Source organism: Penicillium arizonense, assembly GCF_001773325.1.
Source record: "Penicillium arizonense strain CBS 141311 chromosome Unknown PENARI_contig022, whole genome shotgun sequence".
Lineage (NCBI taxonomy): Eukaryota > Fungi > Ascomycota > Eurotiomycetes > Eurotiales > Aspergillaceae > Penicillium > Penicillium arizonense.
The window spans coordinates 290,692-317,349 of NW_019173299.1; the positions used below are offsets into that span (position 1 = coordinate 290,692).

At 47.9% G+C, this 26,658-nt stretch overlaps 7 protein-coding genes across 7 annotated transcripts; 3 read left to right on the plus strand and 4 right to left on the minus strand.

The window, feature by feature from the left end:
- Positions 1-5,129: 5,129 nt before the first annotated feature.
- Positions 5,130-5,915, plus strand: PENARI_c022G03356 (uncharacterized protein; the record flags this gene model as incomplete). Its single annotated transcript, XM_022635344.1, has 2 exons — positions 5,130-5,492; positions 5,541-5,915. The coding sequence occupies 2 exons, from the start codon at positions 5,130-5,132 to the stop codon at positions 5,913-5,915; spliced, it is 738 nt and encodes a 245-aa protein (XP_022484790.1).
- A 1,045-nt stretch (positions 5,916-6,960) lies between these two features.
- On the plus strand, positions 6,961-9,609 carry PENARI_c022G02271 (uncharacterized protein; the record flags this gene model as incomplete). Its single annotated transcript, XM_022635329.1, has 3 exons — positions 6,961-7,118; positions 7,172-7,690; positions 7,752-9,609. 3 exons carry the CDS (start codon positions 6,961-6,963, stop codon positions 9,607-9,609), a joined length of 2,535 nt encoding a protein of 844 aa, XP_022484804.1.
- Positions 9,610-10,564: 955 nt separating this feature from the next.
- acuF (phosphoenolpyruvate carboxykinase PCK1) lies at positions 10,565-12,762 on the minus strand (the record flags this gene model as incomplete). The annotated part of the gene is made up of 4 exons (XM_022635311.1): positions 10,565-11,905; positions 12,202-12,402; positions 12,459-12,534; positions 12,584-12,762. 4 exons carry the CDS (start codon positions 12,760-12,762, stop codon positions 10,565-10,567), a joined length of 1,797 nt encoding a protein of 598 aa, XP_022484814.1.
- Positions 12,763-15,231: 2,469 nt separating this feature from the next.
- Positions 15,232-15,875, minus strand: PENARI_c022G07741 (uncharacterized protein; the record flags this gene model as incomplete). Its single annotated transcript, XM_022635409.1, has 4 exons — positions 15,232-15,235; positions 15,292-15,313; positions 15,377-15,685; positions 15,788-15,875. The coding sequence occupies 4 exons, from the start codon at positions 15,873-15,875 to the stop codon at positions 15,232-15,234; spliced, it is 423 nt and encodes a 140-aa protein (XP_022484682.1).
- Positions 15,876-17,896: 2,021 nt separating this feature from the next.
- On the minus strand, positions 17,897-18,164 carry PENARI_c022G04773 (uncharacterized protein; the record flags this gene model as incomplete). The annotated part of the gene is made up of 3 exons (XM_022635362.1): positions 17,897-17,932; positions 17,996-18,061; positions 18,111-18,164. 3 exons carry the CDS (start codon positions 18,162-18,164, stop codon positions 17,897-17,899), a joined length of 156 nt encoding a protein of 51 aa, XP_022484841.1.
- A 3,201-nt stretch (positions 18,165-21,365) lies between these two features.
- On the minus strand, positions 21,366-21,923 carry PENARI_c022G11679 (uncharacterized protein; the record flags this gene model as incomplete). Its single annotated transcript, XM_022635458.1, has 1 exon — positions 21,366-21,923. One exon carries the CDS (start codon positions 21,921-21,923, stop codon positions 21,366-21,368), a length of 558 nt encoding a protein of 185 aa, XP_022484693.1.
- Positions 21,924-25,397: 3,474 nt separating this feature from the next.
- Positions 25,398-26,414, plus strand: PENARI_c022G00437 (uncharacterized protein; the record flags this gene model as incomplete). Its single annotated transcript, XM_022635306.1, has 2 exons — positions 25,398-25,600; positions 25,673-26,414. The coding sequence occupies 2 exons, from the start codon at positions 25,398-25,400 to the stop codon at positions 26,412-26,414; spliced, it is 945 nt and encodes a 314-aa protein (XP_022484695.1).
- Between the last annotated feature and the right edge of the window lie 244 nt (positions 26,415-26,658).

Here is a 26,658-nt window from a genome sequence, read left to right on the forward strand (position 1 = left end):
CAGATATTTCCCCACTAGTTAGACAACCAATTACAGGGCATTTAGACAGGCGATTCTAAGCGGATTATCAATGCGCCAGCGTGGACACGCGTGTAGGCTACGGAGCTTGAAATGCGGGGATAGCTTGATTCCGGAAGATATTCGCGAGTCCGGATATCCGGACTTTGGTATGTGAGGGATATCTGAGGGATATCCAAAACGAGGTAACTTCTATGTCGTGTCTGTGTCATGTCTGTGTCGTGTCTATGTCTGTGTCTCTGTCTGTATGTTTGTGCTTCCTATAGAAATTATAGTGCAACTCCACTCTAAGCTTGGAATCTCCACTCCCCACTATCCCCCCAACTCCCAACTCCCAACTCACCACCTCAGAAGACTCAGATATACTCATAACCATCCATACTGATATCCGAGGGAAAAGAATATCTCATTTCCGATGACCTCATCTACCTGCATGCGGCCGCCTCAACAAAGCCCACCATCTCCCAACGGTGTCCCAGCGCACCCATTAGCTCTCCTAGCTACAGGAACCTACTGGCTTACCTACTGGCTCCTCCCTACACCAATAACGAGCCACGATCCCATTCCACCTCGGAAATGACACAAACATATCGGCGGGACGGAGAAGTCAATCGGCTATTCCTCGATAATATTCTCCCGCCCCTCGGCCTACCCGAGGGTATCAGCCCGGCAGTCCATTCGGCCCAACACAATTTACTCTGACGCGACTAGTTACTGCTAAGTGCCAACCCGTTAGTCGGTGGGGATCTCCGCTCTCCATTTTGGTCAATCCAATAAATCGGAATTGCGAATAGTTCCCACCTTTCCCCCGTTTCCCGGATTTGGAACTGCGGCTCCCGCTACTTCTGTTGAGACGTCACTGCTAACCCTACATGGACCTGCGCGGGTTCTACCCCCTGGAAACGTCCGGTTTTGGATCTTTTCGCCGATGACCGGCGGTTTGGCGGTTATGCATGGATTTGCCGGTGTTTACTACTCCGTGTCCGGTGCTCAGGCTGGGGGTTTGGATTGGTTGATTTTGACGATTGCGTATGTATTGTTGTTGGTTTACTATACTGTCAAAGGTGGTTGCGGAGTACTGTTTTCCGGGATAATCATCATTGGGATTACAGACCCCCGAGGTTGGGCTGGATATGGCACGGGGAGGAGATGGTGTTGCGGTGGCTATGGGGGCCTGGATTGTTTTGGATTTGTCGTTCGCATTGAGGTAGGCCAGACGACATCCAAGGTACGTGAGACTCTACCACCAATTGAGATGGCCGAAAGGTAAACTTGGCTGTCCTCGTTTTTCTCGTTCTTGTGAGTATACAGCTTATCAAGCTTCTCTTTCATGATTGCATTAAGGAGGACGGGTCTAAGCCGATCTTCCTGGACTCTCACACAGTAGGACAGTATACTAACTCAACAATTACTCTCTGATATCTATGTTACTGTAGAAAATACACCCTACACGACACATTGACTACTATACTCAACCTGGATCCCACCGTTGACACGAAGCCCAGAACCCATATACCTATGAAAGTAAACTATCAATTGCAAAAAAATAGTCAAAAGTCCAACCAATCGAAAACCCTAATCCCCTGCCAATCTCCCAAGTATCCATCGCGGAATCCACTCCGTGCCCAGCGGCTGAAGAATGTCAGTAATGCTAAAATGAACCTGTCAGATCGTCTCCACTCCCCTCCGCGGAAAGGGTTCGCGGCATGTCGGGCTCCACGGGCCTAATGTCGAGATCTGGACCCGCTGGCTCTCCGGCAGGAAGTTCGGGAATATCGTTAGTATTTGAGATTCTATTCCGAGGGTAAGTTACTGGGTGTGGCATTTGATGACGGGAGCTGGGTAGTTGGGCAGTAGATAGGATTAGCGGGCGGTAGTTGATCGAAAAGAATGGTTTGTTGAGTGGACAGCAAGAAAATAAATGGGAAAACAATGTCAATATTATCATTTATTTTTTTTTTGACATCGCGTCCGCTTCGTCTACAATTCTTGGAGGGAGAGGGAAAAAAAAGTGAGAAAAAAGTAATGCACTGACGGGGAGTCGAACCCCGCGCTAGAGCTGACAACTATCATATGATAGTGGCAGTGGAAGGCTCCAATGTTACCGATACACCACCAGTGCTGTTCGTGAAATTAACTCACTTTTTTCTAATTATGACCCACGATTCTCTATGATACACATGTTCCTATTATCCTATTATCCTAAGCTTTTTGCCTCAATATCCCTTTTAAATACTCATTAATCAATCACTGACCCTTGTGATGTATGTATCTACCCTCGTACATCGCGTTTTAATAAGAGTAGGACGAAATAAGTTCAAAGATAACCGTGATATATATCTCAGACTCTTAACCCACTACTGACCTACGAGCTCGGTGGTACCTTGATCCCCAATCCATACGGATTTGGGGGGTTGTCCATGCCGTGTGATATTTCAATCTCCCGCACAAGCCCAAGCCGGTGCACTCAGAGCAAGAATAAAGTAGACAGTGGTACGAAGCTTCGTAGCGAACGAGGATTCCGAGGGTTCTGTGAGACGATGTAGAAGTTCAGATTCTGTGTCGAAGTAAGGATAGAGGTCGCAGCTGATCAGTGATGGAGTCTGCAGTAGACATACGTAATTAGTCACTTGTGGTGAAGGACAGGTAGGTTGCATTGAATGCGAGCGCTTCGTCTCGCGTGTGGGCATCGGTCTCCCACCGATCAGACACCTCACCCATTGCAGGGTCTTGAACCCCTAGTCTCTCTTCGATATGTCGCTGTAGGTGGCAAGGGCTAGTCTAGCATGATGATGCTAAAGTAGTAAATCGCTCGCAGATCTCGATCTATGTTAAAGTTTTAGTGATGTATAACCAGGACCCCAATGTATTTAAGAGTCTTGGTAACCAGTCTGCTTTTACCTGCATCCGTGAATAGCGAACTTGGAATGAACATGCAAGTCTGAAACCATGTACATACGAACAGGCCCGAAAATCGTTTCATCCAGCGAACAGAGAGAAGCAAATAGAGAGAAAGAATGCGAACAAACACTTGCGCTCGAGTGAAGGTTAGGGGACATAACTAGCTAACAGTGGAAAGCCTAGCATGGACCCAGAAGGAACCAGTATAAAGCCATGAGATGTTGTAAAACAGCCGACTGCTGCCAGTACCCCAAAAGTAGTCTCACCAAGGTTATCCACGTGTGCTTTGAGTAATCCGTGATAGATATGGATAACATGCCGTGTCCAGTATTCTCGTGATCAAGCTGATGCTTTATTAGTATTAAACAATATTGCGTCGTTCCCTGCGTGCACTTACCTTAAAAGGTATTTTTAGCAGCTTTCCACGGACGCGCAAAGTCTTAAAATTTTATCCCGGTTCTTGCTCCAAACCTTCTTTCCCTTCCTCATGCCCTCTTTTTTATCCTCTTTGCTAAGCTGGGCCACCAATTTCTCCCTACATTCCTTTGCTTTCAGAGGATCGCAGGCGTATTCTTCACAAGAAAATGCCTCCTGTAAGTAGTGCTTGTCGACTCCTTCTTGTGCCATCATCTGCTGGAGTGGTCCCATGAACTTTCCTTGGAAACATGCTCTCACGGCTTTTGGCCCTCCTGTTTTGCAAAGTTTCTGCCACTTTGAATTCATTACGTTCTTGCACTCGGCTGTCGAAAATGCTGGTGCAAGAGGTGAAAAGAGAGAAACAAGAAGAAGGACGCTGTGTAATTTCATGATCGTTGTCGCGTTGGTGTGAGTTTATAAATGAATATACGCTGTGACTTTCCTGCTGGCTATAAGGAAAGCCACTGTGGTATTTATATCTTATTCCTGCCCATACATGATAGATGACTTATTCTAATAACAAGCTGTACACCAATTATTGGATGTACTGGGCAGCAGACAGCCAAACCAGACACGAACAAGAATCAAACCGGCTCCAAGCTATCGTTGATCACTAGCGGTCTGACTTTTGAAAAAGCAAAATCGGCAGGCAGTACGGCGGGTTTTGGACGTGAAATATTAGATGCACGCGACGATCACAGGGTGATGTGTTACTAAATTGACGCGCCTCCGAACGATTCGACATCAACAAGGATGGTGGGCTTCAGTTTGTGACCACCATCCTTGGCTTTCTCTGCATGAACGAGCTTGGATTTGACCCTAACATTATCACATCAGGTGGCTAGCAGTATATCGAGATTGAACGAGGCGGACAGACTGAGCGTCTCATATTTGACGAGGTCATGAATCGTGCACGTTGTATTACGGGTCGGGCATAACCCAACGGAAAGCAGGTTAGAAAGTTAGAAGGCAAGATCGTCTCGAATCAGCCAAAATGGGAAACCATTCGACCTCCTCTACAGATCAGCCGCACTCCGCATGCATAGGATCAACAACTGTTCAGAGATTGGATCGTTGCAGTTCATTATGAACCGATCTCAAACATGTGTAGGAAAGGAACTTGTTTCGGTCCGATGACGTGGTTTTCTTCCTACAGAATGTTGCGGTCGCTGCTTGCTCGGAGCTCGGAGATCGACGATAAAGCCGCAACAGCAAAATACAGCCGATGCACAATATAGACTTTCCGCGAGAAACTACGATTTGCGGTCAAGGAATAATTTTGGATGCGCTATCTAAGATTGGCATTTGAGTTAGGCTGCTGCTCGACAGACATGGCATTTTCCATCCAGCTACACACTCTGTATCACCGAGTGATGCATACCGCACGACTCCCATGACAACCGCTTTAATCTCAGCATATCTAGAACCGCACGATGAGTCCGACAAAGACCGGCTTCGGGCCTGGACTTACGGCTTACCAGGGCAGATGTAGGGGACTGGTCGCCTTTCCCCCGGTCGCAAGTTGGTGAGATTGAAATCTCGGACTTTGCGGTTGAAGAACTTCTAAAGAAGAATATTCTACCGACCTCAGAGTCAAATATCCGAATAAGTGCCTTAGAACCGGTGGACCGGAGTATACATGACGGACACCGCACGTAAATCCGCATACCCCCGGAGCGAGATCTCACCACCCGCCTCTTTGGATTTGTATAAAGAGAGACAAGTCGAGAACCTGACCTGATTCAATAAAATAATTATATTCCAGGTTGTCTTCTAATAACCAGTCTTCGACAATGTCTCTCATCGGAAAGGTCGCTCTCATCACCGGTGCTTCTAAAGGAATTGGCCGAGCCACAGCCCTACGCCTCGCCAAGGACGGAGCCAACGTGGTAGTGGGATATAACTCGAACCCCGCAGCAGCCGACGAGGTTGTGAATCAGATTGGCACCGACAAAGCGATCGCAATCCAAGCCGATGTAGGCGATGTCGACGAAATCACATCTCTCGTGGAACAAACTATCCAGCGCTTTGGCAGGATTGATCTTCTTGTCCCCTGCGCTGGCATTATGACCCTGACTACACTTGAACAAACGACCGAGGAGGCCTATGACAAAATGTTCGCCATAAATGTTAAAGGACCCTTTTTCTTATGCCAGGTGAGTCCCTTCAACTGTAGTCTCTTGAACAAAGCTAACCAGAAACAGAAAGCCGTTCCGCATATGGGCCCCGGGTCACATATTGTTCTCTTATCTACAACACTCTGTGCTGCCTCAACTGTCACGCCTGTCTACTTGCCCTATGTTACAAGTAAGGGCGCAGTCGAGCAGATGACTAGGGTCCTGTCCAAGGATGTCGCTCGCAAAGGAATCAGTGTTAATTGTGTGGCTCCCGGCCCTACTGCCACCGACCTGTTTATGCGAAATCAGTCCGAGCAGACGCTGAATTTTTTGAAAAACGCCAATCCTAATGGAAGGATTGGAGAGACTGAGGATATTGCTGATAGTATTGCGTTTTTGTGTAGTAGTGATAGTCGCTGGGTGACAGGACAGACACTTCGAGTGAATGGGGGGATGGCATAGGATGGAGGATATGATTAACAAAATACTTTTAAGCGAATTGATATATTCCCTCAATCCATAACCGCCTACCTTGGTAGGACTAAGATCAGATAAATGTAGCTCTCCCTCTTCTCTCTCCATCTCCCCGTCTCTCTCTCAGCCCGTCCCCCTCAACATAGAACGAATACAGTCGATTGTTCTTTGCTCCGTGCTTCTCTGTCTCCTATTTGGGACTAGTACAGTGCAGTTATCATGGTCGTGGTAGACCAAGAGACGTGAGCTAGATATACGAAAAAGCGACTTGTTTCTACAGATTGTAAGATGGACTAACGACGCTAATGCTTCACCTGGGCACAAAGGCAAACCCGGGTGCAGTGGAGCGAGAGATCCCTGCCTTGTGGTGGGTGGAACTCGACTGGTACCCTGGGAGATGATCATTCTGGGAGACAAAACACTGTTTACTGCATCGATAATCTCTGATGGAATTGGAGTTCGCTTCTATACGGCTCTCCGACTCTCGGCACCCTGCATCTACCAGTCCAGTTTCGAATCAACTTGGCAGAAAAGAGAACCTCCAGAGAGATGTTTTTAGTGCTCAGTGTGCGTACCCCAGCACAGCCCCGACTCAGGCCAGGTTACATTACAATTTTGCCCTGCAGAAGGTGAACAGCCCACAATTCAGCCACCGGCGAACTGCACATCCCTTCCCATTCAAGAGAGGGTAAATTACCCAGAGCTGAACACGGGCTGTGAGACGCGGCTTGGGCACACGCGAGTCGAAATAGCCCCCACGCCCTAAGGAACAGGGGGCCAACTGCATCCAATCACTATTTCCCGCGTGGGAATCATAACGTGTTGATCCAGCGATCACGATCGACCATAGGCTGCTGTGCCATCCGAACACCTTATTTCGACTCTAAAATAGCAACTAAAAGGCTTAGTGGTTTTGATGGGTGGAACCCCTGACAGGGCGCACCCTTCTCAGAGACAAATACTTATATCCTGGTTCGCGCGCGTGCGTGCAGCGAAACACTGTTGACATGCTTCACCACATGGCGTGTTCAGTATGGCCTCGCATGACCAGAATTCGCTGAACATACGGACGCTAAGAAGCGACGAGGCCGAAATTAGTCTCCACCCAAACGTATCCAATGATTCATCTGCTATACCGAGATCCTCAGGCAGCTCGGATCAGTTCGAAATGCACCCCCTGCAGAGACCAATGTGCGAGATTTTACCTTTACGGAGTTTCACTGCCGAAGCTGACTATCTTCAAGCGACCCTTTACTTAGCTCCCAGTGCTCTCCAGTGTCGAATCACAGCTCTGGGGAAGACATCGAACAACAATCAAGCTCGGACTTGGATGAAAGCAGCGATGATGAGCCATCAAAGCCAAAGCGCCCGGAATGGCAGGACCCTGTGCGTTGGTGTGCATGGGCTAATGTCGCAGTCTTGCTCATCAATATTATCTTCCTTGCCGTCGCTCTAGGAGTTTCTGCGAACGGCGTGAGCTTCGACTCAGTTGTGCTATCTCGCGGTTCTAGAGAAGCAATCGACAGAGCCAAGACCGGACTCCATCTTCTCGTCAACGTGCTAAGCGTTACTCTAACAGCTACTAGCAGCTACTGCTGCCATATTGTCCTAGCGCCGTCTCGCAAGGCTGTCGACGAGGCTCATTCGCAGCGCGTCTGGCTCACTATCGCCACATTTGGTCTTCAAAACTTCTCCAAAGTCAGCTGGAAACGCAAGTTCTTCTGGTTGCTACTTACAGCGACATCGCTCGCAATACAGCTCAGGTGTGTGTCCCAGTCGGCATCAGCAGTAAGCCACTAGTTCACTCGAGCTAATGGCGCGCAGCTACAACTCAGTCGTCTACTCGTCTCAAAATGTCAACACATACTCAGCAATTATCGCACCCGAGGCCTTTGTCTCAAACACGAGCATGCCTACACATGATTTTAATGTCACATCGTGTTTCAAAACTCTTGCGGGCCATGACGCAGACGACCTCCGAGACAAAATTCTCGCTGAACGCTTCCAGCGCTTATCTGTTACGGATTGCCTCAACGAATATGCTGTTGATTTTCTATCAGATCGACGCACTGTCATTGGCATTACTTCGGACTCAAATGCTAATAACTCGCTGTACTTTAGTGGATACGGCTATCCAAATAATCTTGCCTCGATTAATTATAAAACAGATCCAAACCATGCAGCACTATCGACAAGCTCGGAAGATGCCATCAAAGTGGCTAATGATGGATCAGGTATGGGTCACGATTGGATATGTGATGGAGATATCGGGTCGATGGATCGGGAACTCATTTGCCATCCTGAATATCTCACAACGGACCATCATCCATTTAAAATGGTGGCCCAAGTTGAGAGCAACAGGGATAGCTTCGACCTAGCTCTCCATACGAGCAGTTGCGACGTTCGTCCAACCACTTTTGGTTTAGACCTTAATTTTACAATCGATTATTGCTTGAGCGAAAACAGCGTGGAAAACTACCAGCTAATTTTCTACGTCCCCATCGCCGTGGCTGTGATCATCTGTAGCCTGGTCAAGCTGATTTGCATGTTTCTGATTGCCTACGAGGATCGACATGACTTATTCTTGACTATTGGCGACGCTATCTCCTCCTATCTTCAGCGCCCCGATCCGACCACGGCAAACCGCTGCATGTTATCACGCTCAATGGCCATCCCTCCATCCCGGGCGTTTTTCAGAAAGGTAGTGGACGAATATCACTGGACTTCGAGTTTCCCAAGCCACCCAAGAATGGACCTCCCAGCGTTACCCCCTCCTCCGTTTCCCCAGAAACCTTCTGAGTACTCTCAGCTTCAAAACTTTTCAACTGGGCTTCAACTTCCTCGCCGATGGAAAAAGGCCCAGAGTCATTTTATATGGGCTTTTACCACGATCATCCTAGTCGTGTACATTGCCGGTATTCTTGCGCTCTCCTACGCGCCAAAGATCGAAGCCAGATCGGTTCCTCGGAGCGCTTATGATGGTGTTGATCCCTTTCAAATCAAAGGTTTTGGCAAGATGAACCCCGAAGCTTTGTTGCTTAAGCTTCCCTCCAACTATGTGACTCTCGAGATCCTCATTAACGCTCCGCAGCTCATAGTGTCTGTCCTCTACTATCTACTCAACGATGCGTTGACAAGGATGCTATTGGCTGTGGAGTACAACAAGTATGCGCTTGGCCACCGCCGGCTACGAGTTTCCTTCCCGCGGGGACAGCAACGATCAACATTCTATCTCACCATTCCGTATCGCTACAGCGCACCATTACTTCTGGCATTCGTGCTGATTCATTGGCTCATCTCGGAAGGGTTCTTTTTTGTTGAGATAGTCCCAATGGATTTTCATGGAAAGGAGATACAAGGTGCAAAAGTCTTGACGGCCTGTGTCTCGGCTATTCCCCTTCAAGTCGGGCTTTACTTGACTATATTGATGGTGGCTGCTGTCATATGGGTGGGGTTCAACAGATTTGCGGCGCCTCTTATGCCAATGGCAATCAATTGCAGTGCTGCTATTAGCGCTGCTTGTCACCCTCCACCGGGTGATATGAAAGCGGCATTTAAGCCTGTCATGTGGGGCGAGGTCGACATGCCTGTCGCTGGGGACGGTCAGTGTGAGCAATATCGTCATTGCTGCTTCACTTCGAAAGAGGCGAAGCCCCCTGACCCAGATAAGGAATATGCCTGATAGGATTCGTTGTCATTACTCTCTCCGTCTACAGAGTCTTAATTAAAACATTTTGAATTTGCATGGAGCATTTTATTAAATAAGTAAGCCCCAGTAATTAGCTCGATGGTGTGCAGCCGGCTTTCAGGCCTCGGATCGGGCCGAACCAGGCGGAACCAAATCGTTTCTATCCTCTAAGACTTCGGTAAAAACACTGCGTATTGCACTTTTAGCGTCTCTGCTATTACCTCATTGGACTCAATCACCGATGTTGCGACTGAAAATGTATGCCTGCAAGCAAAACCCGCGGAAGCTGAGGGGAAAATGAATTAATGGCGGAAAAACAAGTCGTTAAGGCCAAGGTAGCGACAGTCATGCATGTTTGCGGTGAATAGGATGCCTGACTGGTTGGTAACGATTGCACAAATGAAATTTGTGGGTGATCACAAGTTTGTTTGTGAACGCACGATTATTGTTTGGTTATAGAAGGAGGACCCTTTGACAGCTGGGTTATATATATCAGCATACGTCTTGTATATTATTAGAAAGAGAACAAGATACAGCTTGCCGGTCAATTCTTCGCAGACCAACCTTCACTACACGTGTAGTAATGTAGATGGGAGCTCATCATGGACATGAAGAGCTAGGTTATCGCGAGGTTAGTGATAGCTACAAGGAAGAGTATTTCTTAAAATGGATGATATCATTGACTATCATGTAGGAAATTTCATCGTAAACATCACAAACTCCATCTAGCCAGGCGAGATCGATGGCCTAGATATAAAAAGCAAAACCCAGTTCGGGGGGAAATCAAACTTATCCAACGCTTGTCCCGATACAAGCGGCAGACGTCAGCAAGGTGATCCAAAAAGATGATCACCAGAAAAAAGTAGCACGCCATGCAAATGACTTATTCATCCTATCGGAGGAACAAGGACCAAAGGAGAAAAAGAAATTTTGAAACCGCTCAGATCCTTTAAACCTGGGGAGCGGCAGCGAGGACGTCGGGAGTAGCCTGGTCGGAGTACTTCTTGAAGTTCTCGTTGAAGAGACCGGCAAGCTTGGTGACCTCGTCCTTGAAGGAGGTGGAGGCGGTCCAGCTCTTCTCGGGGTTGAGGAGCTCGCTGGGGACACCGGGGCAGGAGGTGGGGACGGGCAGGTTGAAGGTGGCGTAGGTCTCGTACTCGGCCTTGGCGAGCTCGCCGCTGTGGATGGCGTCTAGGATGGCGCGGGTGTACTTGAGAGGGCAACGCTTGCCGCCGGTGGTAGCGCCAGCGCCAACCCAGCCGGTGTTCAGGAGCCAGGCGTTGACCTTGTGTTCCTTTATCTTCTCAGCGAGCATGCTGGCGTAGCGCATGGGGTGGAGAGCCAGGAAGGGCTGAGCGAAGCAAGAAGAGAAGGTAGCCTGGGGCTCGGTGACACCGTCCTCGGTACCGGCCATCTTGGAGGTGTAACCGGAGATGAAGTGGAACATGGTCTGCTCGGGAGTGAGCTTGGAGATAGGAGGCAAGACACCACGGGCATCACAGGTGAGCAGGATGATGTTGGAGGGGTGGTTGTCGCTCTTGCAGGGGATCTTGGCGTTCTCGATGTACTCAATAGGGTAGGCGCAGCGGGTGTTCTCGGTGAGGGTGACATCGTCGTAGTTGACGATACGGGAGACGGGGTCGAAGACGGTGTTCTCGAGGACGGATCCGAAGCGGATGGCGTTGAAAATATCGGGCTCCTTCTCGGCGGAGAGACCAATGCACTTGGCGTAGCAGCCACCCTCAATGTTGAAGACACCAGTGTCGGTCCAGCAGTGCTCGTCATCACCGATGAGCTTACGCTTGGGGTCGGCAGACAGGGTGGTCTTGCCGGTACCGGACAGACCGAAGAAAACAGTGACATCGCCGTTCTCACCCTCGTTGGCAGAGGAATGGAGGGTCAGGACGTTGTGCTTGACGGGCATCTCGTAGAAGAGGACAGTGAAGACACCCTTCTTCATCTCACCAGCGTACTCGGTACCGAGGATAACCATCTCCTTATCGGCGAAGTTGATGGCAACAGAGGTGGCAGAGGTCATACCCTCAGTGAAGCGGTTGGCGGGGAAAGAACCAGCGTTGTAGATGACATAGTCGGGGTGGAAGTGGTCGAGCTCCTCACGGCTGGGGCGGATCAGCATGTTGCGCATGAAGAGAGCGTGGTAGGCGCGAGCGCAGACAACGCGAACGCTGATGCGGTAGCGCTCATCCCAGCCGGCGTAACCATCGATGACATAGATGCGGTTACGAGTGTTCAGGTAGTCGACAGCACGCTCACGGTTGATACGCCAGACCTATGGAGAGCTGATTAGTAACAGATCGATGACGTCATATCCATGATAGCCTCGGTCCAAAGGCTCCAGCGGCAAATGACAGCTGAGAGGCAGATCGGGCAAAAGGAAAGGTGCATTGGAACACGATCAAGTAAAACAGGAATGTATCGGAAAGGACGGCATCCCAGTGTTGCACAAAGTGCTGCCAGAAAAGCTTGGTCTTCCGATGCATATGCGAGGATCCTGGTGGAGCTGATCGGTCTCATATGCAAGGGCTGAAATATGCAAGAAAATCGCGCAAGAAACAAATCACTCACATCAAGAGTCATGGGCTTGTTGACGGGTCCCCACCAGATGTCGTTCTCTGATGAAGCCTCCTGGACAATACGCTTGTCGGAGGGGGAACGACCAGTCTTAGCACCGGAGTAGGCGCTTAGAGCACCGCTGGAGGTGACGGCGGTACCAGTCTCGTAGACGAGAGCATCTTCGTAGAGAGCAGGGACGGAGGGGTTGGCAATCTAAAGAGGTGTTAGATGAGTACAGTGGAGGCTATAGACGGCGGGGTATGGCTTACAATGGCGACACGGTCATAGTCAATGTGGGCAGTCTCGTGGAGTTCCTCCTCGAGCTCGGTGTGTCCCTTGCCAGGCCTAGAGATGGTCAGCGAGGTTCGACGACAGGCAGGTATAGGTAACATACTGGACACCACCAGGGTGCAGCGCAGTGCGATTCACAGATGTAGCAACCATGTTTCTGAGTGAAGTAGAGTGATAGTTACTGTTGCGTTGTTTCGCGACTTGTTGTTGAGTGAAATCAGAAGCCAGAGGTCCAGGAGACTCGGGGCGATTGGGACTAATATAGTTCTTTCCGGCAGGCATTGTGAGTATCAAGGGTAATGTTTCTCCACAGTTCCACGGGTGATGTCGGGGCTGAAGGGCCGAGCTGAAGCGTCCACGCGGTTGGTGATGGATGAAGTGCCGTGGGTAGCAAATTCCTAGTATGTCCGACTTGACCCGAAAGGTTTTAGTGGACACGAACTGGACTCGGAACGTTCTGGATCGGAAGGGAGGCTAGACTGGAGTACTAGGGATACTAGGGATATCAAAAATAACTCGTTTTGAAAGTAATTACAGGAGTGAAGTTCTTTTGAGGTCTATCCAGGGTCTTTTATGGTGACGGTTGCGGCAAACCGCATTCTAATAATTTCTACCTAGGTTAAGGTTACAACTTTCGTCAATGACTACCAATAGTCCATGAACGTGAAAAGAGTTTCTTTTGCACATGTAGAGAGGTAGATGACGCGCAATGACTTCACTTGTTCGTTCATACATCCCGGTCCTATACTCTCAGCCAAAATCGCGGGGGAGGCTGACATAATCGTCGATCAACCGAACTGGATTCCAGCCTCTTTCTCTCTTTCTCTCTTTCACTTCTCTCTCGGCTTGCATGAACCCGAACGGAATGCTTCGTGTCTGAAAATTGCTCAAACCCGGATGACGACAGGGTCGGCTGAAAAGTCGGAAGCATCTGAGATCAGGATTTCAGCAGCAAATAACGGCGTTTAACCAGCCGAGGATGATGTACCCGCATCCATCGATTGCGGCGGTCTCGGCCAATCAGCGCTTTCACATTTCCACCTCCAAGGATGGTCGGGTGGGCAGAAGATATTGCCGCTGGGTCCTGGAGCGTATTATCGCTGGTTAACTGGAATTCTAGTGAGATTGACACCTCCGACTGGTACCTGCCCTCCGAACTTGACTCCAAGCTCCAACGCAAGCCCCCGGGAACCATGCATATTACGTGTAGACCTCCGTGGCCTCGACCACATGGCCAAACGGACAAATGGACAAATGGGCACATAGACAAATAGACAAATCTCGCAAATGAGCGGTCAATGGTGGTCAGCCTTGACTCTTCTTTTCGTATCGCATCGCCACTCGGCATATCCTACCTGTGGCTTGTCTGCAACCCCAGATCCTTCTCTCCGTGGTTTAGCGGCGGATCCCGACCCGGCTGCGGCCTCGGGAACGCGACCTTTCTTCAAATTCCAGTCGGGGACTATGAAACAATTACCCATTTGCGCGATTTTTGTCTCATGTTTACGTAGTGAGTTCTATTCCAAGTACCCTGCTGATCAACTCATTTTTTATTGCATCCTTGCGCGTGACATAGTTGCTGGGCGGCTTGAAATATGTAGAGTTGAGGCTTTTTTTCGCACACCCTGAAGCAGTAAGGGCTGGTGGAGCTCCCCCTGTCCTCCGCAAAAAAAAGGGATATGAATAGACAAAGTATACCCCGTGATCCTGGACCGTCTACACCATCTATTTCGTGATCTTGCCCCTTCTCGTGCATCCGTATTGTTTTCTTTATTTTTTTCGCGCGTTATCTTAACCGGATCAACATTCACCAACATGGAATCCCCGGTCCCTGATAGTAACTAGAGCCAATCACTAGGAGTTAGCTTCCTAATTTACCCGTTGTGATATGGCTGTGCTCGTTCATTCGAGTCTCTACCTATCATCGGTGTATCTGCCCAACTAGTTGCGAAACGGCCTGGGCCGGTGCGTTTTAAGGGGGCACACAAAGATCGACTCGCCTCCTATTTCTCCCGATCCAGCGCCGCACGTCATTGTTGATACCAACGGCTATGAACGGAGTCCGGTCCAGATCCCATGACTTCAGACACTGGACAAATTCTTCCGGCCCTTGTGTGCCTTTTTGTCCACGGCCGCTGCTCGGCGTCTTGGCCTTTTTCTGGGGAAATTGTCGCGTGGTCTTGCCAGCGGCCCTAGCTTATGCGGGGTATAAAGTGGCGTGAACTATTGCTCTCTCCCGGACTGCGGAATAACTGTAAAATGCCGCTTTTTAGATAACCTCGTGTCAAGGTAGACATGCATTTCACCAAGGCCGTCATGTAACGACCCCAAAAGAGTAATCTCGATTCACATGTGAGGTATCGCTGGGAGCAAACCCGTTCATGCAGTAGATAATGCATCCGATGCGTTGGTACCACAGTATCATGAGTAGGATACTATAATTGCATCTGAGAGGCTGTGATGTATCAAGCCATCACGGAGATCTATTTGTTCCAAGTTTGTCTAGATTTTGCTTACGAGTATTCCGAATGTTCCAATGTTGCTTTGTTTTGTTTTCTTATCCTGACAATCTTTCCGAACATCTTTGCTCCCGTCTCCTTCACTTTGATCTCTATCTACAAGGCCGCAGTGCCGCTAAAGATATACGTATACCGCTCCGAAGTAACGATCTTTGAACGTTTCTGATCAATAAATTCAATAAACTCGATCCAATCATGCGCTTTTTCTCCTATTAGGCGATGTCCTACCACCTTATCTGTCAACAATAATCTAGAAATAGAGGTAAAAGAGAATTTCACCGCACCTACATACTTCTGAGCCCCAAGAACATAAACTTCCAGTTTAAGTTAATACAAAACAACCTCATCCCGATCGGCCCCCGCCTCAACCCACCCACCAAGCAACTTCCTAGCAACGCCAGCCACAAGCTGAGGAAAATTAGGCGGCGGCACGGCGCCAGGAGGCAAGCTACGACTGGGGTCCCCAGCAATCCAAACAACAGGATCTAACGAGATACCGGCAACCTTCTCGCGAAGCGCCTCAACATCCTTCAGGTCAAATCCACGACCGAATATGATCGCGCGCACCGGTCTGCTAAAATCTTTTGTGCCAACATCGTCGACGTGTGGGGACTGTGGGTCCTCGCCGGCGAGGAGGCGTGGAATTTCAGATTGGGCTGCTGTGAGGCTTTGGATGAAGTGGATTACTGATAGATGTTAGTTATTGATGGTACGATATTGGGAATGATGTGATCATGCTGCTCTGGGGTATAGTAAATATTGGAGGAATAAATGTATATCGGACTAACCTTCAAAGTCGGGGAGGAGGAGCTCGGAGACCGGCTTGCCGATTTCGGCATCTAGGGCGCAGACCACGATTGGAAGAGAGGGAGACATAGCGAGGGTTGCGTATTGAAGATTCTTGGAGAGCTTGCTTTAGTTCTTTGGCCTTTGATAATAACGAGAAAGCAGAAATTGTATCTGTTTATATCGTGATGCTCGGAGTCCGACATACTCAATGTGGTGGAGACCCACACGTTAGGTTGGTGGCTGCCTACGGCGTATAGAACTCTCAACAAATTAGGACGAGAAGATATACTGCCGGCTATAGAAATTTATATCTTGAATGCTTTGACTGAAGCTCCGTAATATGAAGGCGAAGTTCATCCGATGTCAACAAAACCAATTTCCTAACACGGACTATTAGACGCCATTGAATGTAGCTTGGAGTAAGACCAGCCAACTACAAGAGATACGGTACGCTGATTTGATGAGAATATGTAACTTCAAGGAGATTGTCACTTCTACTGCCGACGCGTTGGATACAGGCTACGCGAGCTGGTAATTGCAAGTATTCGCATGGATAATTCCTTTCGAGGTGTGTGGGGAATAGGGGTCAATCATTGAATCCAACGTAACCTACCCGACTTATTTGTTCTCGAATCCTGAAGGATGCCGTTGGAGACGCATACCATTCCATGTATTTGTAGGCGCGCAGCTGTTTATAAAATGCCATATCTTCAATATCACTATGGGCGTGTGAAACGAACCTTGTACTTCTCGGCTCCTTCGGGTGGGATCATCAGGGGAAGAATCACCATGGCGGTCGAGACCCGCAGTTTGGTCCTGAAATCAAGTTCTTCGGGTCTTCCAGGTCTTTTCATACATAGAGCCCTATTTGTTATGTTGTAGCCATTTGCCATCTGACCCACCACAATAATCTGACCTGAAGCCCAAAGCTTGTATCATGACTACGTACATCCCTTAATCCGAACAGACTAGGCAACCAGGTCACCAAAGTGTATTCTCCCCCAAAACCAAGTCTCCAGTCCCGTCTGTGAACGTGCAACGCTATGTCTGCTAATAAATTGACGAAATGCCTTGTGATTGAAAAGACAATCATCTACCTATAGGAAGGGTCCGTCGAGCGTCCGCTTCATGTGATTACTACCGATTTCAGACTAGAGTATCGCCCTAATTGAATCAAAGAAGCCCAGCTGGGGAAAAGGAACATTGAATAATTAAAGGGCAATGTTAAAAGGACCCCCTCTTGTTGATATTGGGACCCTCTCTCCACATGTCTAAGCCTAATTAACGTTAGGGAAGGCTTAGTATGTGTATTTCATAGTGTACTGTATTTCCTTAGTAAGAATGAAAGAAAGGGTGTAGAGGAAGACAATAGGCCTCGTAGGGTGTGTGAAGACTTGCACCTAGGTCAATACACGTATACCAACTAGGCCAAAAAGACCACTATGTCAGCCTGACGGCTAACATGCCTAGGACCGATAAATATACTATTTAGTACGCACAATTGTACGCGTGCGTACCCTAGACGCTACGCCGTGATAGTTGAATCTTATCTTCTATAAAAAGCACTCACTAAAGCAAAAACGTTTAGAAAGTGAGATGATATAGACTTACTCTTCAGTTTACGATAGGGGGTCTAAAAAGCGGTCTAAAAACGGTCTAAAAAACGGTCTGTCCAATGGTGTTAAAACATTTGCTATCACTGTACTAAAAAATATACACGGTGAAATACATATACTATGCCTTCGCTAATTAGGCTTAGACAGGGGGAGAGGGGGTCCGAATATCAACAAGAGGGGTCCTTTTAACATTGCTCTAATTAAATTGCTAATCACCTGTCTCTCCGGGATGATGAATAACAGTGTGGGGACAGTCCACAATGAAAGATTCAGGGTGTCCTTCACATGCACACATTTTACTATCAGACCACCAAGAAGGCTTTTTTACATAAATATGGATTAAATGTGCATGCTCGATATTGAATGTATGATTCTCTGTGCCAGCGGTTTAACATAAAGGAAAGTGTACCGCGTAGTTCCTGTCGATTCCCAATAGATTTTTCCTATATCCACCATGGAACTATCAGGTCTGATCAAAAATAGTGTTGTTGATCATTTGCACTTTCCGGTGGCAGCGTTGGCCTCTTTCTATAGTGACATCATTAGTCTCCCCATTCTCGGACATCGGTAACATCGGTATATGCCACTTACCACACACAGGCCAGAGGCACAGTTGCCCATACTACCATCAGGCTTGCAGGTTCCTCCGGCAGGAATCTGTCATACTATTAGACTGAGTCATGGCAGTAAAGGACATGTCCCCTACCGTAGCGAGGCCAAGGCTGGCAAAGGCAAAGACAGTGAAGAGTGTGAAACGCATAATGCCGCGAGTGTGAGAATAGCGGTACTGGAGCTGGTTCAGAGGAGTTTGCTCTTGTTGAGAAATTGTGATTGCAGACGAGTGATCAGGGCATTCTTATACTTCGGAGTCGGCTATATAATCATGCGTTATGCCCGAGCGATCTGTATCATCATTACTTGATTTAGTATAGAACTGCGCACTCGTCCCACCGGCTATAAATAGTCGGATTGTAGAGGTGGAACTTAACTAGAATGATTTGATCAGTGCACTGTATGGGTACATGTATGTCAATCATCAATGGCACTTGATTCAGGAGAATTATTTGACACGTAAGCCACTGCACTATCAGGCCCTAAAAACAGGTCGTGCATTGGTCCACAGCACCTAGCGGATCCCTTGGGTATCTTCTTGGCGGCAATACATCATTGAGCCACAAGTTAATTGGAACAACGATATTCGACTTTGATGTGAAGGTCATCCAGTCCTTCTGATCTGTTTTTCTGATCTCGTCTTGTTCAAACCGAGGTATCCAAATCCATCTGTCACTGACCAGAGACATGTCCACTCTGTCATACAATTTGAATTGCTGTGATGGAATCTCGTCCACACCTTTCTGAGCTGGTTCAAACTTCGAATGGGTTCATCTGTACAGTACCAGGCAGTCAAATTCGTTGATCTGAAAACTATAAATGCAAATATAGTGATGCGTCATATGCTGTCTGTCTGCTCAGCTTCATCACATTCCAGTACTATCTAAGTCGCAATAAAATTTGTCCTGGCAGTCACATGCGACATATTCACTGAGCTGCCATCTGCAGGCATCACCTCGTTGAAGAATTTTTCTAAATTCCGTCAGAACGTATCTAAGTCACTTTCGGTTTCGCATGGCCATATAGGGATACTACCACACGCAGGAAAAGGCGTCAACTGGTTGACCCACTCATTAAAAGAAGTCTCGACTTTCCTGCATTGGAAAAAGCAGTGTGGCTTTTTCCAAGATCTTCTTCCTCGAAGATAATCTGATTCAATCCACAAGCGAACCTCGTCATGGAAAGTCTTTGGAGCAATAACTCGTCTCGAAAGAAGATCCAAAAATGTCTTCAAAGAAGAATATCTTGTTTCATTGAAGGAATGCAGCCTAGATATACCGAGTGAAGAGCAATTTATTTAGCACGTGCTCCTATCATCTGACCATAGTCAATGTCACCTTAGCCAGCGTCAACATCTTTAGAGGCGCGTTACAATTTCTAAGGAGTGATCTTAAAGCATCAGAATTAATATGATCTTTGCGGAGAAGAAGGTCTTTAAGCTAAGTTAATTCACTTCTCCGAGAAAGCTCTCTATGGGGATCGGTCTGCACCGATAGTTGCGAACTGGATCTTGGCATTCCATATAACGAGTACTTTTAGACGGGCAGCCACCTTTATGATCAGATCAGACAATGTCCGAGGAGCAAAAGTAGCATCTAAAAACCTCTGGCAGATATGGAAATCCCCCAGACCATCAAGAACAGAAAGAAGAGAATCGTACTGCGCTTGTGTGAAAGACAATTCAGGGATATCACTCAGCAGTCAGGTCCCCAAGTATGAAATTTTCTGATGTTTTGGTTGGGCCGAAGTGTAACAAAAAGGATACGGCGTCGGACTCTAGGAGACTAGAGCTGTCTGTGATTATGGCTTAATATATAGCATGTCGAGCCTCTAGTTTATCACCCTCTACCGGCCGTGCAACCCTTAGAAGACACGGTATAGCTCGACATAGAGATTTTATGCCAACTGAAACCATCAAAAACGGTGGGTATCATCCATAACTCGTTGCCGGACACCGATTCAGCAAGAGCTTCTATCTCACGGAGGCTCTCGCCAGTCACAATAAAGCGAACACTTTTGAGATAACGACTGCAGAACCTCAAAAGATAATTTGTATAATACGCGACATGTGAGTCTAAGCGCTTGTCATTATAAATATGGAAGATGGCTGCAGATCCCATATAGCAGTTCGACTGGAAGGGACGTGATTGACATTTTTGAATAGCTCCGGGAGCAGGACAAGAATCTTAAAGGGGTGCAGTGAAGGTTTGTGATTGCAGTGTGAATCAAGGATCAACTCGGGTAAGCCCCTTGTATAGTCGACAGCCGCGGTAGGAGAAGGACAGAGATAGAAAGAGGAAGCAAGAGAGATGGCACTAGGACAGAGGCAGGTAGCTCCACCATATTCCCTCAGGGCTGGCGTTTATGTTCCTTCAATCAGATCGAACGAATTCCCGTCGGGGTTATTGACATGCTCTCTTTGTTTGATGCCACAGAAATGTATATAAAGCGAGTCTAAATACAACAAGTCCAGCTCCCCGTACCTGTTCACCCGCCAAGCCCCCTGGACCAAATGACTTATTCCATTCACATGATGGGACCTACAAGTTCGAGGTACACATACATTGTTTCTGTATCAACCCACACAGCTTACAAGAAAAGGTCGTTTAACGGCATTTTCCTCGGCTAAAAACGGTCGCCAGCGACATCGCCATTTCCGGAGGTTTTCAGTGTTCAAAAGCCGTCGGATTAACTTCATTTCACTTTGTAAGAAATCTCAGTAAGGATATCTTCATGTGTAACGCGAGGGTTCTCATAAAATTGTATCCAAAAGGCGTACTTTATTGGCTTCTTTAAGCTTCTTTGGTCGGCCAGAACGCGGCTTCGAGACACCGTCGCGTCTTTCATGCTCTTTTTTGATCGTATACCAGATCGCCGAGAGTGAAACCCACTGGTATCTCTTATGGATACGTCTATAACCCCAGTGAGCAGCCGAATGAAGCTCACATATCCTCTCCCGTAAAGCTGGTGTAAGCTCTGAGCGTGGAGCCATAGTAAAAATAGCAGATTTTGAAAGGTAGGTTTCATGAAATAGTATAAAATAGCTAGAATCGGGAGAAATGGCGACGCGTAGCTAGCGTGTCTTACTAGGCGGTGTCGGCTATAAGGGAAGGCGATACGAAAGTGGGCCTAAGGGGGTGTCCAAACTTTTGGCCAGTCACTGTATATCATCTGCACCAAATCACCTCGCATTTGTATATATGAATAACGATCCAGAAATCAGCCGCTCGTGGCAAAGGAATCTACAAGGATAACGCTACGTACCTGCAAGAATGTACTTGTTCAAGTCATTCTATAGCGACTACTCTGCCTTTCCCATTCCATGAATCTCGAGCAAAATATGACAGAATCAACGGACAGGACCAATAACATCCAAGAACCGCACGAGGGTGTCATTGAACGTGGGCACCAGCCCCTCCGCCATAGTATTATCAAGGGCGCCCTTCCTCGTTACGAAGAAAGTCACCAATCCTTGCGGTCCCGGGAAAGTAATCAACAGGTGTCGTGTCCACTTACTGTCCTCGAATATAGGCTCTATCATTTGTCCCGTGGCATTTCCAAGGGTCATTTCATGCAAAGTGGGAAAGTTCTCATGCAGTACGCCGGAGTCAAGATCGGTATCGGCCGACCAGGAAGTACTCCGCGCAACAATATCAAACCAATCGTTCGTTTCATATTCAACTGATTTGATATGCTGTTGCTGGACCATCGCCAGAAGATCGCGAACCCGGTTAGTCGGTTTAACTTCAACCAGCACAGCTGTTGTGTTTAGACACATTCCGACCATCCCCTCCCCTCCGTCCGGCAGGATGCCCCGACAATTTGTGACCTGGCCAAAGAGAACGTCCGTTTTTCCAGTCTCTTGTGTCAAAACATATGCCCATGCCGCCTTGATTGCTGTCGCCATCGTGATCCCCGCTGGCGGACCGGCCGGTGCGCATACCCCAGAGTAGATGACTTGGGCGTCCTCACCAGCCGATAATCTCGGCAATCGAGTCACCTCGCTGTCCGCTAAAATGTCCTTCCAGTGCTCGAATGCTTGCGGTGTCCATAGACGTGCGCAGGCCCGCCGGTAACCGGGGAAATCTGATCCTGCGTGTGGAGCAGGTTCCGGATCGGCGTAGATCGCCCCAATCTGCTCAAACAGGGGCCTATAACAGGCGTCATCGTAGTGAGCATGCGCCGTAGTGAATCAGCGTGACAGGTTGTGGGTTGGGTCGTTGGTGGTGGGTGTTGTCGATCGTGCGGCTGAAACGGAGAGCTGATGCGACGAGGCAGATCTCCTGGAAACAGGTGGCACTCGCCAAGTCAGATTTGCAGAGATCCACTACGGGGTTCCATGAAATTCCACGGACCTTTTGTACGCATGGTGTAATCTTGTTAGACAATAGCACTATAATCAATACTATTAAGTAGCGTAGGTAGGACACGCCGATAAAGCTCTTCAATTGTACGAGACGAAACACCACCGCGACGAGACAGCGGATCTCCGAATAGTGGGATTAGGCTAGAACGACGCGGTAACCCGTAAAAGGCAGCCTAAACCATCTGCTTAATTTGCTTGCCACGTGCCGGAACCATTTGTACTTAATAGCCCTCTTTATAATGCTGAAAAAGCTGTTCTTTCGGACGTGTAAAAGTCCATTCTTAACCCTAGCGGAGGATACGCTATTCATTAGCTGAATAGGAAGAATTCATAGTGGAAGGTGGTAAAGTCGAGCTGAATAGCATCAAAAGTTACGCTGGGCACTGGCGGACCAACACCCGAGGCGGTACAGGTACGCGCCACGGGACTATAATTTTGGAGCTTTCGGCCGGTCTCACCGCCTTCTTAGTTGGGTTTGACCTCGACCAGATAACTTATTGTCACGATCTGTACTGTATCCGGCAAATTGGACATATGTATCAATGACTCTGTATTTCATACCCCTATTTCCTGCTAGTTATTGGGCAATTTCTAATTACATAATTGGGTCCGGATATATCATATACCCGAAGCCATTCGGAAATCCATCTAATTTCAATATGAAACAACTAGCTTCGCATAAGCAATAATAGCATCTGCGCATAATTCCCGTGATCCACCTATAGACCCGGTTTCATGCAGTATTCCTAAGGTAATTGCGACACTTATTCACCCCAACGTTATCTCGCTGATGGTGGTAGTGGGACCTGAGCTCAGGCTTGCGATGAAAAAAAGTGTGAATACAGAAAACGACATATTATTGGATTAGGGTGGGTTTTTGGCCGCAGGGCCCTATCGTCGGCCGTAGGAAGCGGCTAACCCGACAGAAACAATGTAATGTAGACGGTAGGACTCGCCGGAAAATGAGATCGACACAACACGAGATGCTTAGCAAGGCAAATAGCCCCACATCACTGGCAAGCTATAAGTAGGCTTTTAATTCCCTTCCCGAGTTCAACTTTTTTTCCCCCATACTCAGCTCACACCCTCAATTCCAGCATCTTTCCCAGCCTTGCCTAGTCTACGGTTTTTCTTGGATTCACGATGGACTCGAAACTTCCCGACCACTCCTCGGCATCGGCCCAACAAACACGGTTAGCCGAAGATCATGAGATTCTATGGCTGGAACGCTTTTTGAAAAAGATCCGATTCTTTGATTTTAAGTATAACTTTATGTACGGGCCCCGCTCTCTAATTTGCATTATGGACCACTCATTTTGTACTTTAGCTACATGATCTTCCTAGGCTTATGTCCGTTTTTATATGAATACCTCATCTGTCGTAAATACTGCGATATAGACGAGTGCCGGTCTCAACGCAACTCCGCGTCTTACTACTCGAACATTGTGTTATTTCTTTACTTTGTCCGCATCCGTTACCTAAATTGGTCTTGGAAAAGGCAACAAGCAATCGAAAACGCAAGTGCTGCATCTGGCTAGAGAGAATACAGGATCCAGCAAAAGGGACCGAATGGGGTTGATATCAATCCAGGGGGCATGGGTTCTTAGAGTGGCACGGGATCGTGTTCTCTTTTCACTTCTTTTTTACCTCATTCTCTCTTCTTTGGAATTAATTCAACACACTTGCATTGCCACAATGCTATATAGATCTCTTATACACTCCTTGGGATGCATCTGTGAACTATGCAATCTTCAGGCCGTAGTAGATACTATGATGAGGACTTAAGTTCCAATGCCCCGGTAAGTTTTAAAAAGAAATGAGTTCTTGCGAATGCGGATTGTGCAAAGGAAACACGTAATCCCATCGATATCCTCACTCTGAGCCCTCTATTTTCTATTAGCGTCGACAGTTTTGATGCATAAATGCAACCTGTGCCGATCTTCAGGCTTAGCTAACTTGGTTAGGCTGAATCATGGGGCTGGAATTGAATAACTAATGATGTCGTAAGAAAATTACAACAGGGGTTAGCCGAGGCGCTTTTCCATACAAAGGCCCCGTGGCCGAGACCCGCTGGTAGGGGACAAGGGTTTTATTTTAGCGCGGTGAATGACCCTCTTGTCTCAGTCGCCCGAGGCGGGCTAAAGATATGGTCCCCGTTCTGTAGTCATATACTCACCAGACCGCATGTCCCGTAAAATGGTCCCGGAGCCCGGACCCGCTGGTAGGCGACAAGGATCTGTTTAGTTTATTTAGCGCGGTGAATGACCCACTTCTCTCAGTCTTAACTCCACAAAGACACATACAATATACGGCGGACAACCCCAAACAGTGGATACGAAATATCCGATTTTATATCCTACGATTCGGAGCATACAGCAAGGCACAATCGCCCGGAGAGGGCGCGAAGGTTTGGCCCTCATTCTGTAGTCGCTTACCCACCCTAGACCTGACTCCGATTTTGGAGCTTGTAGTATACATGAAACTGCCCAGTTGTATCGCAGATGATTATCATTAACCTGGGCATTTCCTACGATGAACAGGACGTAGGTCTTTGTACTCAAGTCCATTTCCAATATTATTGTTAATTCAGTCTCTTTTCAAAATCATATTCAATGACTCTGTGCCTGGCTTCTGTACTTTGGTAATCGATGACGAGCGAGCCTTGTGCAAGAGCAGGAACCTTTGTTGCTCACGTATATACCGACGGGGACCCACATGGGGCCAATTGTTGCATACATCTTGACCTTCCCTAGGATAGTAATTCAAGTCAACGATCTTTCATGCCTAAGCAATGAAGACAGCCATCCGACCACAGAGTACGAAACCAACAAGTCCACATCCAAATAACTCCACACGTTAGGCCCATTGTGGCCGTACTCTCTGTTCCGAGTGGAGGACGTCTTGGAGCCGGTTAAGTATAAATTCTCGGCCACAGAGCCTGACATCCTTTTCTTTCAATCCATTCCAAACCAGTCTCTCTATTTCTCCCAAAACTATATCCTCAATCAGCAGAAGATGAAGTTCCCTTCGGCTCTGCTCGTTCTGTCTGCCTTCGGCAATATCGCCTTCGCCGCTCCTGTTACCGATGGACAGCTTCAAGCTGCCAATCAAAGTCCTAGTCCCGCAGGAATAGCTCAAGCCCACCTTGAAAAGCGGGCGTTGAATTGCCAGAGTATCGCAAGGACGATTTGGATTGGCCATGGAATCCTCGAGACAGCGTATGTTTTGACTTAGATCACTCCTAGTTAGCGCCTTGATAAGACGGACACTAACTTATTTCCGAATACCAGCAACATTTTTATCACCGATGCTGAAGACTATGTTCGCGGTCTCTGCGAAAGACAAAATGTCGCGGGATGTGCTTCTTTCCTCACCGAGTTTAGAGCTGCGTTCGATCTGGCCTTGAAGCTCACGTCGAAGGTCAGTGCCGGTGCTGGTATTGCCGATGCGGCTTCTTCAAACTTGAATACCAATGCTCGCCGTTCTCTTCCCTCTGATGAGTACGACATAGAAGCCCTGAAGATGTTGAATTATACTATTGCTTCTCATGAGAAAGTTGCAAATCCACGCATTGGAGCCAGGTCCAGTGACAGCCTGCCTGCTTTGGCTCATCACTATCGTCTCCATGGTGTGAGAGAGAAGGGTTCCAATGTTGCTCGTGATTATGAGATCCATCACTTCGAGGATGGCGTTGCACACCTACATATTCCCCTCTCTGGATCCGGCAGCGGTTCTTCTATCAACAAGCGACACGATGGACCGGGAGTGAAGCTCGCTTTTCAGCATGCAGCGACCGGTGTCGATCCGAGCTCCTTTTCAGGATGTGCCACTGCGGTCGCGAGTAAGTGGTCGCAATACACGACGCAGGGCCATGCCAACATGTTCGGGTTCGTGGAATACAACAACCAAGAGCTCATGTACTATCGCTCTATTATGGAAGGTCAAGGATTTGGTGACAACTATGAAGATGTCATGGCCTGTGGCGATATGGGCCACTTGGTTGGCACCTACTTGGGAGAACCTGAGTCCTGAGTAAACCCACACGTTTTTCGATAGGTGATTCTAGCAGCCGAATGCCGGCATATATGTCAGCTTATATAATGGCTGTCTATTTATATTTTGTACCTTACTACATACTGTAGTGGTGGAACCCATGAGTAGCGTATGAGTGGCCTGAGGTATCACAAAATGCCTTAGGAAGCTTACATGCACTCTTTTCCTAGTGATAGCAGCATCCTACCATCCCCAATATGACTACAGTTTCCCACCAAATTCT